Source organism: Colossoma macropomum, unplaced genomic scaffold (genome assembly GCF_904425465.1).
Source record: "Colossoma macropomum unplaced genomic scaffold, Colossoma_macropomum, whole genome shotgun sequence".
NCBI classification, from domain to species: domain Eukaryota; kingdom Metazoa; phylum Chordata; class Actinopteri; order Characiformes; family Serrasalmidae; genus Colossoma; species Colossoma macropomum.
The window spans coordinates 23,450,877-23,466,558 of record NW_023494785.1 but is presented as its reverse complement, the minus strand read 5'-3'; the positions used below and the strand labels follow the sequence as shown (position 1 = coordinate 23,466,558).

The 15,682-nt window shown below is 39.1% G+C and overlaps 1 protein-coding gene across 1 annotated transcript in view; it reads left to right on the top strand.

Moving 5' to 3' along the window:
• The window catches only part of osbpl10b (oxysterol binding protein-like 10b), a 53,102-nt gene that overhangs the window by 26,363 nt on the left and 11,057 nt on the right, over window positions 1–15,682 (top strand). The window contains exons 7-8 of the mRNA XM_036587709.1: window positions 11,228–11,374; window positions 13,505–13,976. Of these exons, the coding sequence (XP_036443602.1) occupies window positions 11,228–11,374; window positions 13,505–13,976 (619 nt within the window). The remainder of the gene's footprint in view (window positions 1–11,227; window positions 11,375–13,504; window positions 13,977–15,682) is intronic.

Below are 15,682 nucleotides of genomic sequence, written 5' to 3'. Positions count from 1 at the left end.
TAACTGATCCAAAACAAGCAGAAGGGAAGGAGAGAGAGAGAGGGAGAGAGGGTTTGTGTGTGTGTGTGTGTGAAAGAGACACTCTGAGAATGTGCCATGCCTACACTGTATGTGCCACCCCACAAAATATTTTTTTTTATTCCCCAGTTTAAAGAGAAGTTCCTCTGATCTTTTTCAAAATCTTTGCATGATTAAGTGGTTAAGATGTAAAGAAAGATACTCAGAGTGGTTTGATGTGAGATGCTTCATTCCTTTTTTTCATATTTACCACTATGCTGTCATTATCATTATCGTTAGATCTAAAAACTCAGATGACGTATAGATTTGCTGGTCATTTTGGATAGCAAATAAAATCCAATCATCACCACTGTAAAAAATCTGAGTTGTTAAGTTTCTCTACAATGCACAATTTCACATCTAAACACTCTGAAGCTACATACTCATATCCCACAGTGATACATACGTTATGCTGGTTATTGTCAGATTTCTCCAAAATTTGTTATGCATCACAGCAGCTCCATTACATAAACACCCACGACCACAAGAGAGAACAAAACAAAACAAAACAAAAAAAACAGTTTCTTTAACAATCACGTAACACACCTTACAACAACACCACAACAATACACAACAACAAAAAACGGTCATATATTCATTTTTACATGGCCATTTTTTCAATCTCTCTTTATTCTTTAGAATTAAACAGGCTGTTTTCTGTTTTTGCATTCTGTTTTTATTTACATTTTGCATAGTGTCTCAACTTTTTTTGGAAATGGGGTTGTATAAAATGAACAGATTTGCACAAAAATTAACCTTGAAGATCACACAAACTGAAGAAGCACACATCAGATATAAAACATGTCTTGGCTGATTTGGAGGAAAAATTTTGACTGAGCTATTTCCTACCTATTTATTTTCTTTAAGTGGTTCTCATTTTGCGTGTATGTAATTGATTATGTGCAGTAGATGGCAGTAGAGATGAATAAAAACAACACATTTTGAATGAATTATACTTGCTAACAGTCCCATAACGTGAAAAACAGATTTCTCCTTGCTTGTCATAAATCTGCCTTATTTAAGGAATTAGGAAGTCAAGAATAAAGAGTGTTTCAGCCCAGACTGCATAATACAGGTTAGCCAATCAGAAGAGAGATCATTTATATATATCAGTCATAAAGGCATGGTATGGAGTTTAATGAAAGGTTATAAATTGAAATTTAAAATGAATTAGTCTTATATTTGGTAAATGAAACCATACAAATATTATAAATGATCTTTAAAGAAAAACAAAACAATACAAAAGAGGATATGGGCTTTTAAGCACTGAAGGACTAGGACTTAAGCTAATGTGTGGATCAGCTTGTTGTAAGAATTATACTAGAAGAGCAGTTTAATGCTAGGTAGTGTCAGCAAAACCATGGAGGCTCTGAACAGTGGCCCAAACTGAGTGGGGGGTATTAGAATGAGGAGTCCTTGATGCTGTGGGTGCTGTGGGTGTATGGACTGTCCACATTGCATAAGCGCTCTCGTTAAGCACTTCTCTGGAGAGTACCACTGATTATTTATTCATAGCGGTGGAGCTTTTTTAAATGCAGCTCCGCCCCCTCTGCTCTCCCTCCCCCTCCTCCTCTTCTACTGCCTGCTCAGGGACTCAGATGTGACAGCAGGTCAGGTGCAAGGAATTGTTCGCTGATCGTTGCGTGAGAAAACACACACACACTCATGCACTGAATGGCATGCTTCACAGCCTACAGTGTGACTATATAGATGTTATACAGCAGTGCTCTTCACTGCTCTCTCTTCTTCTGGAGTCTCATGCTAATGCTTGTCTTCCATCATTCTTCTTTCTTTATTCTTTCATGTTTTCTTTATTCTCTTTTCTTCCAGCCTCATTCCTGAGGAAGTATGTTAGGTAGTGATACACTTGTTGCTGAAGTCAGGCATGCGCTTCCTTCTGTCCTTCATTCAGCAGAGCTGCAGACTCCAGAGAGAGAGAGAGAGGAAGAGAGAGAGGGGGTTTGTGTGTGTGTGTGTGTGTGTGAAAGAGACACTTTGAGAATGTGCCATGCCTACACTGTATGTGCCACCCCACAAAATATTTTTTTTTTATTCCCCAGTTTAAAGAGAAGTTCCTCTGATCTTTTATAAATTGTTTGCATGATTAAGTGGTTAAGATGTAAAAAAAGATACTCAGAGTGGTTTGATGTGAGATGCTCCATTCCTTTTTTTCATATTTACCACTATGCTGTCATTATCATTATCGTTAGATCTAAAAACTCAGATGACGTATAGATTTGCTGGTCATTTTGGATAGCAAATAAAATCCAATCATCACCACTGTAAAAAATCTGAGTTGTTAAGTTTCTCTACAATGCACAATTTCACATCTAAACACTCTGAAGCTACATACTCATATCCCACAGTGATACATACATTATGCTGGTTATTGTCAGATTTCTCCAAAATTTGTTATGCATCACAGCGGCTCCATTACATAAACACCCACGACCACAAGAGAGAACAAAACAAAACAAAACAAAAAACAGTTTCTTTAACAATCACGTAACACACCTTACAACAACACCACAACAATACACGACAACAAAAAACGGTCATATATTCATTTTTACATGGCCATTTTTTCAATCTCTCTTTATTCTTTGTCAGGCAGCTCATCAGTGTCAGAAGTACTGATGATATCCTCTATATGCTTAGAAGTTTATTATGGCATGACTCATCATGATTAAAGTAACGTATCATATTTCCAACCCCTACTTGGAAAGCATTAAGTAGTCCTTTGGCCTGGAAAGTAGTAGATGCCTCTGATGCTAGAGAAGTAGAGAATGTGAAGGGTTCATGTGCTGCGTTACCCTTTCACTCTCACTGTACTTTAACCTGTGAGCTAACTTCATTTTCAGGCTCTCTTTAAACTTCAGCTTCAACTTTATTGTCTCTTGGGGGCAAATGAGATTTGCAGCTAAGCAATCAACAACAACATTTAAAACAACAGCAACCACAACATGACATTGCACAGCTATCGTCTGTGCAAGTTCTGTCAATAAAAAGTAAAAACTCCCTGCAACCAGCAGTCTCTCTCTCTCTCTCCTCTTCTCTCTCTCTCTCTCTCTCTCTCTTCTCTCTCTTTTCTCTTTTTTTCTCTCTCTCCTTTCTCCTCTCTCTCTTTCTCTCTCTCTCCTTTCTCCTCTCTCTCTTTCTCTCTCTCTCTTCTTTTTTTTCTCTCTCTTCTCTCTCCTCTCTCTCTCTCTCTCTCCTCTCTCTCTTCTCTCTTTTTCTCTCTCTCTTCTCTCTTTTTCTCTCTCTCTCTCTCTCTCTCTCTCTCTCTCTCTCTCAGACATGCACAGACAGTGTTTAGGAGTTTCTAAGGAGAGAAGAGTCATGTGCTGGACAGCCAGCAGCAGATCAGGCCATGGATCAGACCATGTCACGAGATACAGGATAGCACAGGGATTACACACAGCAACCAATACTTAAACCCATGACACTCACATGAACACATACTCGTGCAATTAACGTGTTCTCTGTTCAGCCAAAACACATTCCTGGATGTTCTTGCTTAAAAGACAATTCCACAGATATATATTTTTTTTTAATTCCTGCATAATTAGATGGTTGAGAGTCATTCCCAGTGTTTTGATATGAAATATGTAATTGTAGCGAAACTTACTGAGTCAGATTTCTTTATAGTGGTGGTGACATGAACCTTGCTTTAAAAAATCTTTTTTGAGAAAATAAACAGCAATTTTTGGGTTCACTGAACATTAAATATTGCCAGATTAGACGAACATAAGCCTGTTCAATACCTGAAACCAGGCAGAACGGTGACAAAGTGAGCAAAATTTTTTACCGCATGTGGACGATTGAAACTTTGGGGCAGCATGTTTTGTTTCTAAAGACAAGGGGCTTAAAATAGATGAAGCTGCTTTGGGCACTACTGTTGCATGACTAGTATTAATATTATTAATATTGATTTCATTGATTTTTATGACAAAGTACCATCAATAGCCCACTATGGACCACTGTCTCCTTCTCAGTATAGGCCCCTAGAGAGTTCTTTGCGGCCCACTTATGGTCCACAGCCCAGTGCTTGAGAAACCCTGTCTTACAACACCCTGCATGTACCTCTCCTCTAAGAATGGATTTTAAAGAATACATTTTAGGCCAAAGCCTTATCTCAAAATTATCATGAAAGAGTGTCTCAGGCATCAGTCAGCCATTTCCTGTAGTAGCTTTCTGTGAGGTAGCGAAGTCCTCTAGATGACTTTGTTTACATCTTAATCATTTATTTAAGCATGCATTTTGAAAAATTCCCTTTTTAAGGGAATCTTCTGTTTGTCTCAGTCAAACTGTACGCTCTCTAAAAATGTCCTGCTTTGCTTGGCAGAGGTCAATTTAATCTGTTGATGTTATTGTTTTATAATCCTTATTTTCTTGAAAGACGTCCAGAACCAGAGACTGGGCTGTTATTTACAAAAGGGAATACAGTGCAGAAACATGATACAAAGATATAAAACATAATTTAAAGCATCAGACATCTATACAGAAGCAAAATGCATATCATAAGTTATCATATGACACAAGCCCTGATTTGAGTACCCATCTATGTGTGAGAGCTAGTTCCACTAACAGTGGCAAATGTGTTAGCGTGCTGCTGTGGTTGGAGTGTGGGCTGTTAACGTAGTTATGGAATAACTGAAATCTGGGGGGGAGACTGTGCCTGAAACCACTCCTCTTTTTGTTCTAAAACCCTATATGTTTACATCTCTACCTTCCATTTCACTTGACAAAGTTTTGGCAGTCTCCACCACCATCACATCTCCTCCCTGTTCCTCAGTCCTGTCTGTCCTACAGAAATCCAGCTACACATTTCCATGTGTCTCGAATGTGTCACATATCTGAGCTTAGTGCTGTACACTTATAATCAGATCAGCCACATGTTAAGGGTGAAAGAGCCTGAGTGACATACTAGCGATACAGTTTTAAATTACTTCTTTATAAAATTATTTTCTCTGTCTCTTTTTTTGGACACTGTATTGAAATCCTTATCTTTAGTGATGAATGGGTAAATTAATGTAATGTAATGGGAGGTTAGGGGTGTGTGTGTGTGTGTGTGTGTGTGTGTGTGTAAGAGAAGTGCTTTGAGTCTGGATATATCAGATGAGTAGATGAATGAATTTCTTAAGGCTTCCATTGGGAGAAGATGAAGTGGATGATATATGTGTGTTATGTTTGTGCGTGCTGAGGTGTACATGGGTGAAGTGGAGTCATGATTAGGGTGGACTTGGAGACACCTGTGGATTATGGTAGAGCTAGATGTGTAAAATGTAAAATAATCACTGGGAACAAATGAACAATGATGAAAATGAACAACTCTTAAAGGTTCCTAAAGGTTCCTGGTTCTTGGCTTGGATGTACAATTGTAAGAAAACCATTTGAGTAGGAAATATCAATGCATTTACCTTTCGTACCGTGATGTATATCCTAGTGAAGTACAAAATCAGGGAGGATCTCTGGGCTAGCTAAGCATTTCAGTCAATATTATTTTCTCCGCCTGCTGGTACATGGTGATGTAATCAAAACTCAGAAGACATTTTAGAGGCAGGAAAAAGTCAGTACACTTCAAAGGTTACAGAAAACCAAGAATTTTGTCTTTTAAATGATATGAATGAATTACACTTAATATGGCCAGGGATGTGGATAAAAACATTAAAGGGGCATTTTTGACTTTATCGCTTTATCACTGTGGAGGGTCTTCATGTTTTAAAAAAGTTCTTCACACCCACATTCACAAAAATTGTTCTTTAAAGAATTATCTGTTGGAAGACTCAAAAGCAGTTCTTTTACGCCATCACTTCAAATACTGATCATTTTTTCTCTTAAAAAAAAAAAAATAAAGTTGCGAAGTTAGTTCTGCTTCCAGAACGCTTGCCTTGTAGTGTGACCGACAGACAGAAAGACTTGGGGGTGAGGCAGAAGATGATTATGATGGTTGTCTTTCAACTATAGTGAATGATCCCACCCATTTCTCGTTAACTAGACTCTATACTCTATACCATAAACCCGGTGGGGGAGCGAGGGTGCAGACCAAAGCGGATGGGAATTTTATAGAATGTTGTGTATACATACGTGTGTGTGTGGGGGGAGTGGCTTTGAGACCAGGATTGAGAACATCACATTTAATCTTCTAGAGAAGTATCAGGCAGCAGTGATCTCTTTCTTGCTCTCTCTCTCACTGCTTGCTGTCACTCACTCAGTGTGTACAGGTCTCTCAGGCTTTGCTAACGCAGCCAAACAGAGACTAGGAGGTCCAGCTGGATTTGGAGCAAAGCAGCCTGTGGCAAGTCTAGGCAGCAGCAGCAGCAGTAACGTCAGTGTGAGTGCGAGCATGTGTGTGTGAGAGCGCGAGTGTGAGTGTATGGGTTAGCAGAGTGGGAGGGGGCAGCACTTCCTTGGCTCAGGGACAGCTGGGCAGAAAGATAAGAGTGGCAGAGTTACAGAGAGAAAAGAGAGAGAAACAGAACGAGAGAAAGGGGGAGAGAGAGAGAGAGAGAAGAAGAAGAAAAAGGAGAAAAGAGCTGTTTTGGGATACTTCTGTTTCACCATGAGATGACTTCCCTGGAGCACATTTCTGAACTGGCCCGGACATGAATGTAAGTTTAAACAGTTTCTGGCTGGAATGGCACTGTGATTGCTGTGTTTGCTAGAGTTGTTGTTTTAAGGAGGGGAGGAGTTTCCGCTGAGACAGTGGCACATTGTTTTTTATTAAGGTCGGAAACTTTGATAAGGCTGAAATGCATCCAAGTGTTCTGTTTCCAAGTTCTTATTCTGCCATTCTGTTTTAGTAAGAATGGGACCAGTTTGTTCTTTTGGTGCCTTGTGTGGAGATGTGTAATCATCTAAAACTGGCAAATTAGAATAGCATGGGTGCCATACCAAGTCTGATATACATTATCTATAAGGCCAACTTTTCATCCCTGTCTAGAAATCTCCAAGATAGTAACTTTACAGGAAAAGGCAAAACATTTGTATTTTTTTATGCAAGCTGATTTAAAGAGATTTTATTTTGGATTATTTTGGAACATTTCTGTTGGTTCATTACTCAGTGTAAAAAGCAATTGCTGTGTTCAAACTATGTAGAATAACAAAAATTAGAAAAAAAGAAGATTTTTTTGTAGTAATGCTTATATTTGTTTTTTCAAACTTATTAATTATTCTAAGGTCACTGTGTATTTACTGTGTAGTTTACTGTATATTCAGTGAGACACTCTTTCACATAAATTGCTTCTTGAGGAAATTAGATCTGAATGAATATGAGCTTGTCACAGGTCAGAAGATCAGATTTACACAGTTTTCCCCTCAGCCCAAAGTGTGTCTCAGTTATGAGGCTGATGTAGTTAACAGTAATGAAATTCTATAATGTTAGCCTCATAGCTCCACAGAAAAAGTATCAAAACAAACTTTGAACACTAATCATGCTTTGGCAGATCACCTACATTTGGGGTAAGGAGAGATTTTATACATGTTTCTATTAAAATGATCAGACCTCCATGTGTTAAGCTCTCGCTTTTGTTTTTTGTAATACACATTGATTGCCCCCTGTGTGGTGGAATGCTGTGGATGTTTGAATGACCTGTGGTATGGCCTTGAATGTGGCCTGATTGAGCTTTGTTTAACCACTTTTGTGTGAGAGTGTGACAGTGTGATAGAGGAGCATGGGGGAAAAGAGTAGCACTTGGTCGTTGGCCGTGCTCTTCTTCTTTTATGAAATATTCAGGTGAAATGCTGCTGCTTGGAGCACAGTCAAGCCATCCTGTCCCATCCCCCTCACTGAGCCCCAACTACACCAGCATCGGCGAGAGACAGGAGATTAAGCAGATTTAATAAAGATAGGAACGTATAGTTGGTTACCTTTCAGATTAAAGCTCATTCACAGAATCCTGCTATGCTGCTGAACAGTCTGTCTGTAACATAATGCAGCTTTTTCAGTTCCCATCTGGTCGCCCTGAGTTGCTCACGCTCATACGCTTGTGAAAGAAAAGAAAAAAAAAACAAGTCCACTGAGACTGAGAATGATGTGATGTTCCTCACTAATCTGTCAACAATATCAGTGTTTGGGGGGGTCAACCCAGTGAAGGTTTTATCCGCTTCCCACAATGCTTTGGGGCAGGCACATGTGGGCTGCTTTACATTATGCATTAGGAACAATGTAGGGCTTTCGCATGAGTGACTGCAGCAGAGACCAAACACATTAGTTGCGCCAGTCCAGCTAAGAGCACCTCAAGAATGAACAGTCTACTCACCCGCAGCATTCACTGAGAGAGTAACAAGCAGGATAAAAGGGGACTGATAGGAATAAAGATGAAGTTGACCGTCATAACTGTAAAATCATGATGCTTTCTGCTGCTGTAAATGCAAAAATATGTGTAATATATAGGGCAGTGGGTTTTTTCTCTCATAGACATTAGAGTCATCTGTATGATTCCAAAATCCTGATTGTAGAAAAAGGCGGTGTTCACTAAGAATGGCAAAAAGTATAGCAAAAAATATTAGATCACAGTACTTCAAGACATTTTCATGGTACAGAATATGCATCATGATATGCAGTGAAATATGTAGGTAGTCAGTTTTCTGTACTGTACTGTACTGTTCAGTACTAACGATACCATATATGCTCAGAAAAGAGTATTATGACATAATTTATCATGATAATGATAAAATATCATCATCATTACCCCCCTCTAGTGCACACCAGGACATTATCTATTAAAAACACATCTCTTGGTATTAATGTTAATGAAAACATTGCAGTAGTGAACAACAAACACCAACGCATCACAGTCCATAAATAGTACTCTGTTGTCTGTTGAAAAAGTTATGACAGAGTTGAACTTTCGACAGACAGTACTTACGCATCAGCCAGTAGGAGACACTGTGGGGCTGGGCTTCAGTCAGTAACATCAGTGTTGAACGAAATGCTATTCGCTGCCATTAACTCACATCCAGAGCTGTATAGTTCAGCTCTAAAGATATAGTGGCATATAGAGCTACGACTGGTTTGGTTAAAACCTACACATGTCTTTTTGCTTTGTTTCATGAAAAACAACAGCAAACAGCAGCAGTTTTTACTTTCAGGTTTTTGTGTTTTATAGAGATTTCTGCCCACAACCTTCTCCGTCCACAAACACACCCACAGAGAACTAGTAGTGTGTATTAATGTGTGTTTTTGACAGATTCCAAAATGCCTTGTAGCTAAAAAAGTACATCCTGTGAAGCATGTCATGATAATCAAAAGAAACACCAAAATCAAAATAACTTGGATTAAATACATTGAAATAACATATTTCACTATACTGCTGAGTCTGATCCACTCGTATCATTGCAACACACACTAACACGCCACCACCATGTCATTGTCACTGCAGTGCTGAAAATGATCTACCACCTAAATAATACCTGCTCTGTGGGGGTCCTGACCATTGATAAATGGGGTAAAGGTGGAATAACAAATCATGCAAAGAAACTGTAATTGTACAACGTACATCTACATGGTAAGTATAGCTGGACAGCAACAATGAACAGCAAGTGTAGTTATGTGTACCTAATAAAGTGCTCAGTGAGTGTATATTGCTTAACATATATTTGCATATTTGTGATTATATTAACTAATATTTAAATTTTAAACATTGACACTGCTCAGTCTGCTTTCCTTTGTGTTAGACAGCAGAAGTTAAACCAGTGTTTAACATAGACCACTAGGCTATCAAATTATTATGGCAATAGTTCTAAAATAGTTGTTTTATTATTTGAAAGACATACAGATTGAACTGCGTTTGTTTAAATGAGAGCGCCAACTAATAAAGTAATTTGAAATAAATAAATAAGTGCTGATTTGTCTAGCCTGATCTTCTCTTAATAGCTTTAATACACAACCCGTTTCCAAAAAAGTTGGGACGCTGTGCAAAATAGAAATAATAGAATTCAGTGATGTGCAAATCATTTCAACCCTATATTTAATTGAAATTAGTACAAAGACAACATATCAAATATGAGACGCCAGCAACACATTTCAAAAAGGTTGGGACAGAGGCATGTTTACCGCTGTATTGCATCAACTCTTCTTTTAACAACACTGTGTAAGCATTAAGGAACTGACGGGTCCTATATATTGCCAAATTTTGAGAGTGAAATGTTTTCCCATTCTTGCTTGATAGGCTAACAGCTGCTCAACAGTTTGGGCATTGTTGTTGTTCAGCATTAATGGTGCCTTCATAAATGTGCAAGTCACCCATACCCTGTGCACTAATGCACCCTCATACCATCATGGATGCTGGCGTTTGAACTGTGTGCTGATAACAAGCCGGATGGTCCCTCTTCTTTTTAGCTTGGAGGACACGACATCAGATTTTGATTTGTCACATCACAGGACACTTTTGCACTTCGCCTCAGTCCATGAGCTTGGGCCCAGAGAAAGTGGCCGCGTTTCTGGATCCAGTTTATAAATAGTTTCTTCTTTGCTTGGTAAAGTTATAACATGCATTTGTGGCTGCAGTGATAAAGTGTGTTCACAGACCGTAGTTTTCGGAAGTGTTCCTGATTTCCGCTACAGAATTATGTATCACTGCCAGTCAGTATTGGTTTTCGGGCTTGTCCCTTGCATACAGAGATTTCTCGGGATTCTCTGAATCTTTTGTGATGATATTATGTACTGTAGATGATGAAAAGCAAAAGTTCTTTGCTATTTTACGTTGAGAAAGGTTATTCTTGAATTGTTGCACTATTTGCCCATGCAGTCTTTCACAGAGTGGTGAACCCCTCCGCATCTTTACTTTTGAAAGACTCAGCCTCTCTGGGATGCTCTTTTAATACTTTTAGTACAAACCCATTTATGCCATTTTATTCAGTTTTTTGTTAATAATTTGTGTTCTTAATTTTTCCATCTTAGTTGGCAATTTTTTTTAAGAAGTTTTTCATAATCTTTTTAAAATGTTACTATTTTGCTGGTGCATTTTGTCCATTCCAACTTGTTCACTAACCTCAGAAAAACATGTTGTGACACACATCATAGATTGTAAAAATGCATTCAAGTATTGCATATATATAGTATATTTCTGCCATATTGACCCACCTAATGTCTGGAAAGTGGGGTGCAGGTGTTAATGCATTGTGTTGTGATTATGGGAGTTAGTAACTGGTTTGTGTGTTTGGGCAGCGCTCCAGTCCAGATGCAGCAGACCCCAGTGAGGAGAGCACAGACACTGAGGACAATGAGGAGGAGGACCTGGGGGTGCTGGATGACCAGAGGAGCATCATCCTCCACCTGCTTTCTCAGCTCAAACTGGGCATGGACCTCACACGGGTACATGCACACACACACACATACACACCATACTCGCACATAATATAATTCAGATAATGTAAGTGTGATGACACACAGGGTCACATGGGGTCATTGTATGGGTTTAGTTTGCACGAAATGTAATTACCAAATATTTATATGTCTGCATTTAACCACTGCATTTTTCCATGTTTGTTATCCCATAGGTTTGATCTTTTTCTATCCTCTTATTCTAAAATGCTGAAATTAGTAAAAATCTAAAAAAGAAAAGAAAAAGTTTTGCACATAAAGGGCTGACTAAGTTCTGCACGCAGTTGTCACTGCAGACTGTGTCCTCCTTAGAGATGGATATTAATGTATTGTCTGGACCAGGTCATTCATGAAGTTATGGTTGGCAGCTGCAGAAAGCTTATTAAGATATTATTAAGGTTTTACAGAATTATAATCACAGATCATTATCATCACTATGAAGACTATGAAGAATATCAGTTGCATAACTACAGAGATGATTACGCAAATATATAATTTGATAAAAAGCCATGACATCTGATCTGATGAGTTCCTTTTCCGTCTTTTGATGTAGATTGTCACAGGCACAGATTCAAGTATAATGTGAAGGATTGTGATTTTATCATCTTAATTAGGCTTTATTAGCCTTACAACCTGTGATTTCTCAGACATTTATTGAGAACGTCGTCACGATGAATTAAGGACATGTCTTACCAGCCTTGACAGAGCTAATGAAAGTCTATTGATTATGAAGTCTTTATTTCGGGACACATCTAGAGAAGAGGTGATAGTTTTTTCCTGCTTAGATATTTCCTGCAGGGCTTTGGTAGGGATCGATGCAGGTATCTGAAGGGCTCAGATGAGTAAAGATAATGATGTGTGTTAGAAAGTGTTAAGGCCTGGGGGGAATGACAGGACATTGATCCAGTACAGACCAGAGCAGACATCATGGACAGAAGCACACACTTATTAATACATCTCAGTGGTGGATGGGACTATTGATTAGCAGGAAAGTGGGGAGCACACGTGATTGGATCTATGATAGGTCCATGTGTGTCTGTGTGTATGTGAAAGAGGTGGATACAGTTCAAAACAGTCATCTGTCCCTGTAGTCAGATCAGATTCTTGCTGTGTGATGTTTATCATTGTCGATTAAATTATAAATTGAGTAATATACTGATTATTTTGACAAATAATGAGGTTGTTTTTTCAACAAAATTGACATAAAACCTTGACAAACAATGCGGGGCCTTTCAGGGTTGCTTTATTGGAAGAAGATGCACTAGGATCCCTTATAATCATATAATCATGAATGTGCAGTTTATCTGATTACAGCATTACAGTAATGCCATGGGATTTGCAATGCTAGCACCAAGCTAACTTGTGTTACAGTACAAAAATCTCCCTTGGAATATCTTTGGAGGAGCCTGTTGGTCTGAAATCTGTTAGCCAGCTAGTCAGTTTAGGACTAGACATTAAACAAATCCACATATTTTAATTGGATATGTGTGGTATGACTTTGGGCCATTAACTTTATGCACACACTGTTTTTGACTGCAAATATGCATGCATTTGTGAGATCCTCTTAGTGTGGGTTAAATTTCTTCCCTTTCAATGATACAAGCAAATGCTACTTGGGAGTTAATTGTACCCCGTTGTGGAGAACATTTTGCATTGAGTGATAATAAGAATACCCTGTTTATTAGTGCCAACTTATCCTTGTCAGTTCACTGAGAAGGTAAATTTTAATGACCCAATGTTTGATAGTCTGCTGTAGACTGTCATTGTATTCAGTATTTCACAGATGAACTGAGCATGACTACAAAATTATGTTTGATTTTTACTTCTGCTCCTTGTTACACTGAGAAAAATAGAAATTATTGCCCTTGTAGGGTAGTTTTTCTGTTTGTTTATTATTTATCAGGAAAATGTCTTTGAGACCTGCAATATCATTTTTTCCCTTACCCCATTATCATTAAATGAAAGCACAGCATTATTTATAGCCTCTTCAGAACATCAAACTGTATTTCAGTGTATCTTGGCAGTGTATGTGTAGTCTTCCTTTGTGGTAGTAGCTTGTAATTAACAATGGATGAGATAACTTACTTAACGTAAAATCTCTCTCTCTCTTCCCTCTCCCAGGTGGTGCTACCCACTTTTATCCTGGAGAAGCGCTCACTGCTGGAAATGTACGCTAACTTCATGGCTCATCCAGATATGTTTCTGGCCATCACGGCTGGAGCTACGGCAGAGGAGCGCATTGTGCGGTTTGTGGAGTATTACTTGACAGCCTTCCATGAGGGCCGAAAAGGTGCCGTGGCCAAGAAGCCCTACAACCCCATCCTAGGGGAGAGCTTCCACTGCAGCTGGGATGTCCCGCGGGAGAAAGTGCGGCCCCTCAGGACTACCAGCTCTCCCTGCTCTGTGCCCCCTGCCTCGGCCAAACCCGGGGAATGCTGCCGTCTATGGTTCGTGGCAGAGCAAGTCTCACACCACCCGCCCGTCTCAGGATTCTACTGTGAGTGCAAGGAGCGTCGCATGTGCGTCAACACACACGTCTGGACCAAGAGCAAGTTCATGGGCATGTCTGTAGGAGTGTCAATGGTTGGAGAGGGTGAGTTTGATTTGATATGCTGGTATTCTCAAGATTTTAAATACTGATGTTCAAAGGTTTTTGTATGCAAGTGTTTTTGTGCTGGTATTCCTCAAATCTTGTATAGTGGCACCCATAAGATCTTATGTGCTGATATACCCAAGATTTTAAACTAGCATATACTGACATTTCCAAGTTTTTATACTAGCATTTATACACTGGCATCCTCAAGCTGTTACACTGGTATTCCTAAGATTTCATATACTGAAAATATCAAGATGAACCAAAGATTCTGTTTTGTGATAGATTTTCAGCAACTATAGAATTAGAGCCCAGGGCTACATTTTATATTTTTACAGTATTTTTCATAAAACCTTAATGGAGTGTCACCCCCACCCCCCCAGACTGTCCACATTTTTCTTTCTTTCATTTCTTTCTTTCTTAATATGTGGTTAAGTTGGAGCAAAATGTGGATCATCTAGGGGGCCCTAATGACCAGTTTGGGAAAAACTGCCCTAAAATTTAGCAACGCACAAAAAGCAATTAATAAAATTCCAATTGTGGTTATGAGCTGCTCTGAGACCATGTTTTCCTCCCTTGTTAGTCTGACTGCATTAGGCATGTAAGGTGCAGTAAGCAGAGCCCAGATAAGCAGATCTCTGTGTTTTCTTAATATCACTGTGATCTGTACATTGAGTAGTGATTCTAAATGTGGCTCCTTAAAAACAGCTAAAGCTTGACCCCTGAGGTGTGCTTTCTCAAGCACTCCTTTATCTTATCCTTTTAGCGGCATGTCTGAAGAACGTTTCGTTTTCAGATCAGCTGACTCTGAATGGACGGGTCTGTCCTCGGGGCATGTGACCGCTACTGCTCCACTCGCTATACATCTGTCTGTCAGTCACTTACACATTGGGAGCTTACTCCCTCTTTTTCTCTTCTTTTCTCTAACTCCCATCTTAGTTTCTCTGCATACCTCAATTCACATGCACTGTGACACATACACACAAACACACACGCACAATGCAGCAGCGTGAAAGTCCCTCTCCTCTCTTCCTGTCATGTTTCCAGCACTAGCAAGCACACAGGTGCTCAATGAAGTGGATGATGATGCAGGAAGCTGTGTCTGCATGCCAGCCTCAGCCAATTACAAGTTTGCTGTAATTAGGACAGCATTAATTACTTACAAGACAGATCGCGCTAATCCCCCTAGAGTACTGCACGCTATGCTAATGAGAAGGAGAGAGAGTTGATGGGGCTTTATGAGGATTTCAGTTGTAAATGCTTCATAATGATTCCATCCAGTATGCCGACGATACAAAAAAGCAGAGTAGCAGAATTGTGCATTGTGTTTTCTTTGTCTTTTTTTTAAGCTTCTTTTAATTCTTGTCTGTTATCTAATGGAACACATAAGACCAGTGCCAGCAGTGACTAGTTGCTTTACATGCTTTGCAATGGCCCAACAGCAGTGTTAGTTTTTGTAATATTTAAGATTTTCTGGAGTAATTGTGTCTTGTATTATCTCTCTCAGTCCTCTCTGACCTCACAACAATTTGATTATGGTTCTTTAGGAGTTCAACAATTAATGACATGTCAAACTTCTTAATTTGGTACAATTCAGAATTAGGGATGCACTGATATGTACTGTACATGAAAAGACTACAGAGACCACCTTTCATTTATTTAATTTCCAATCAAACAGCCATTAAGTACAAGTGTTCATGTTTTAG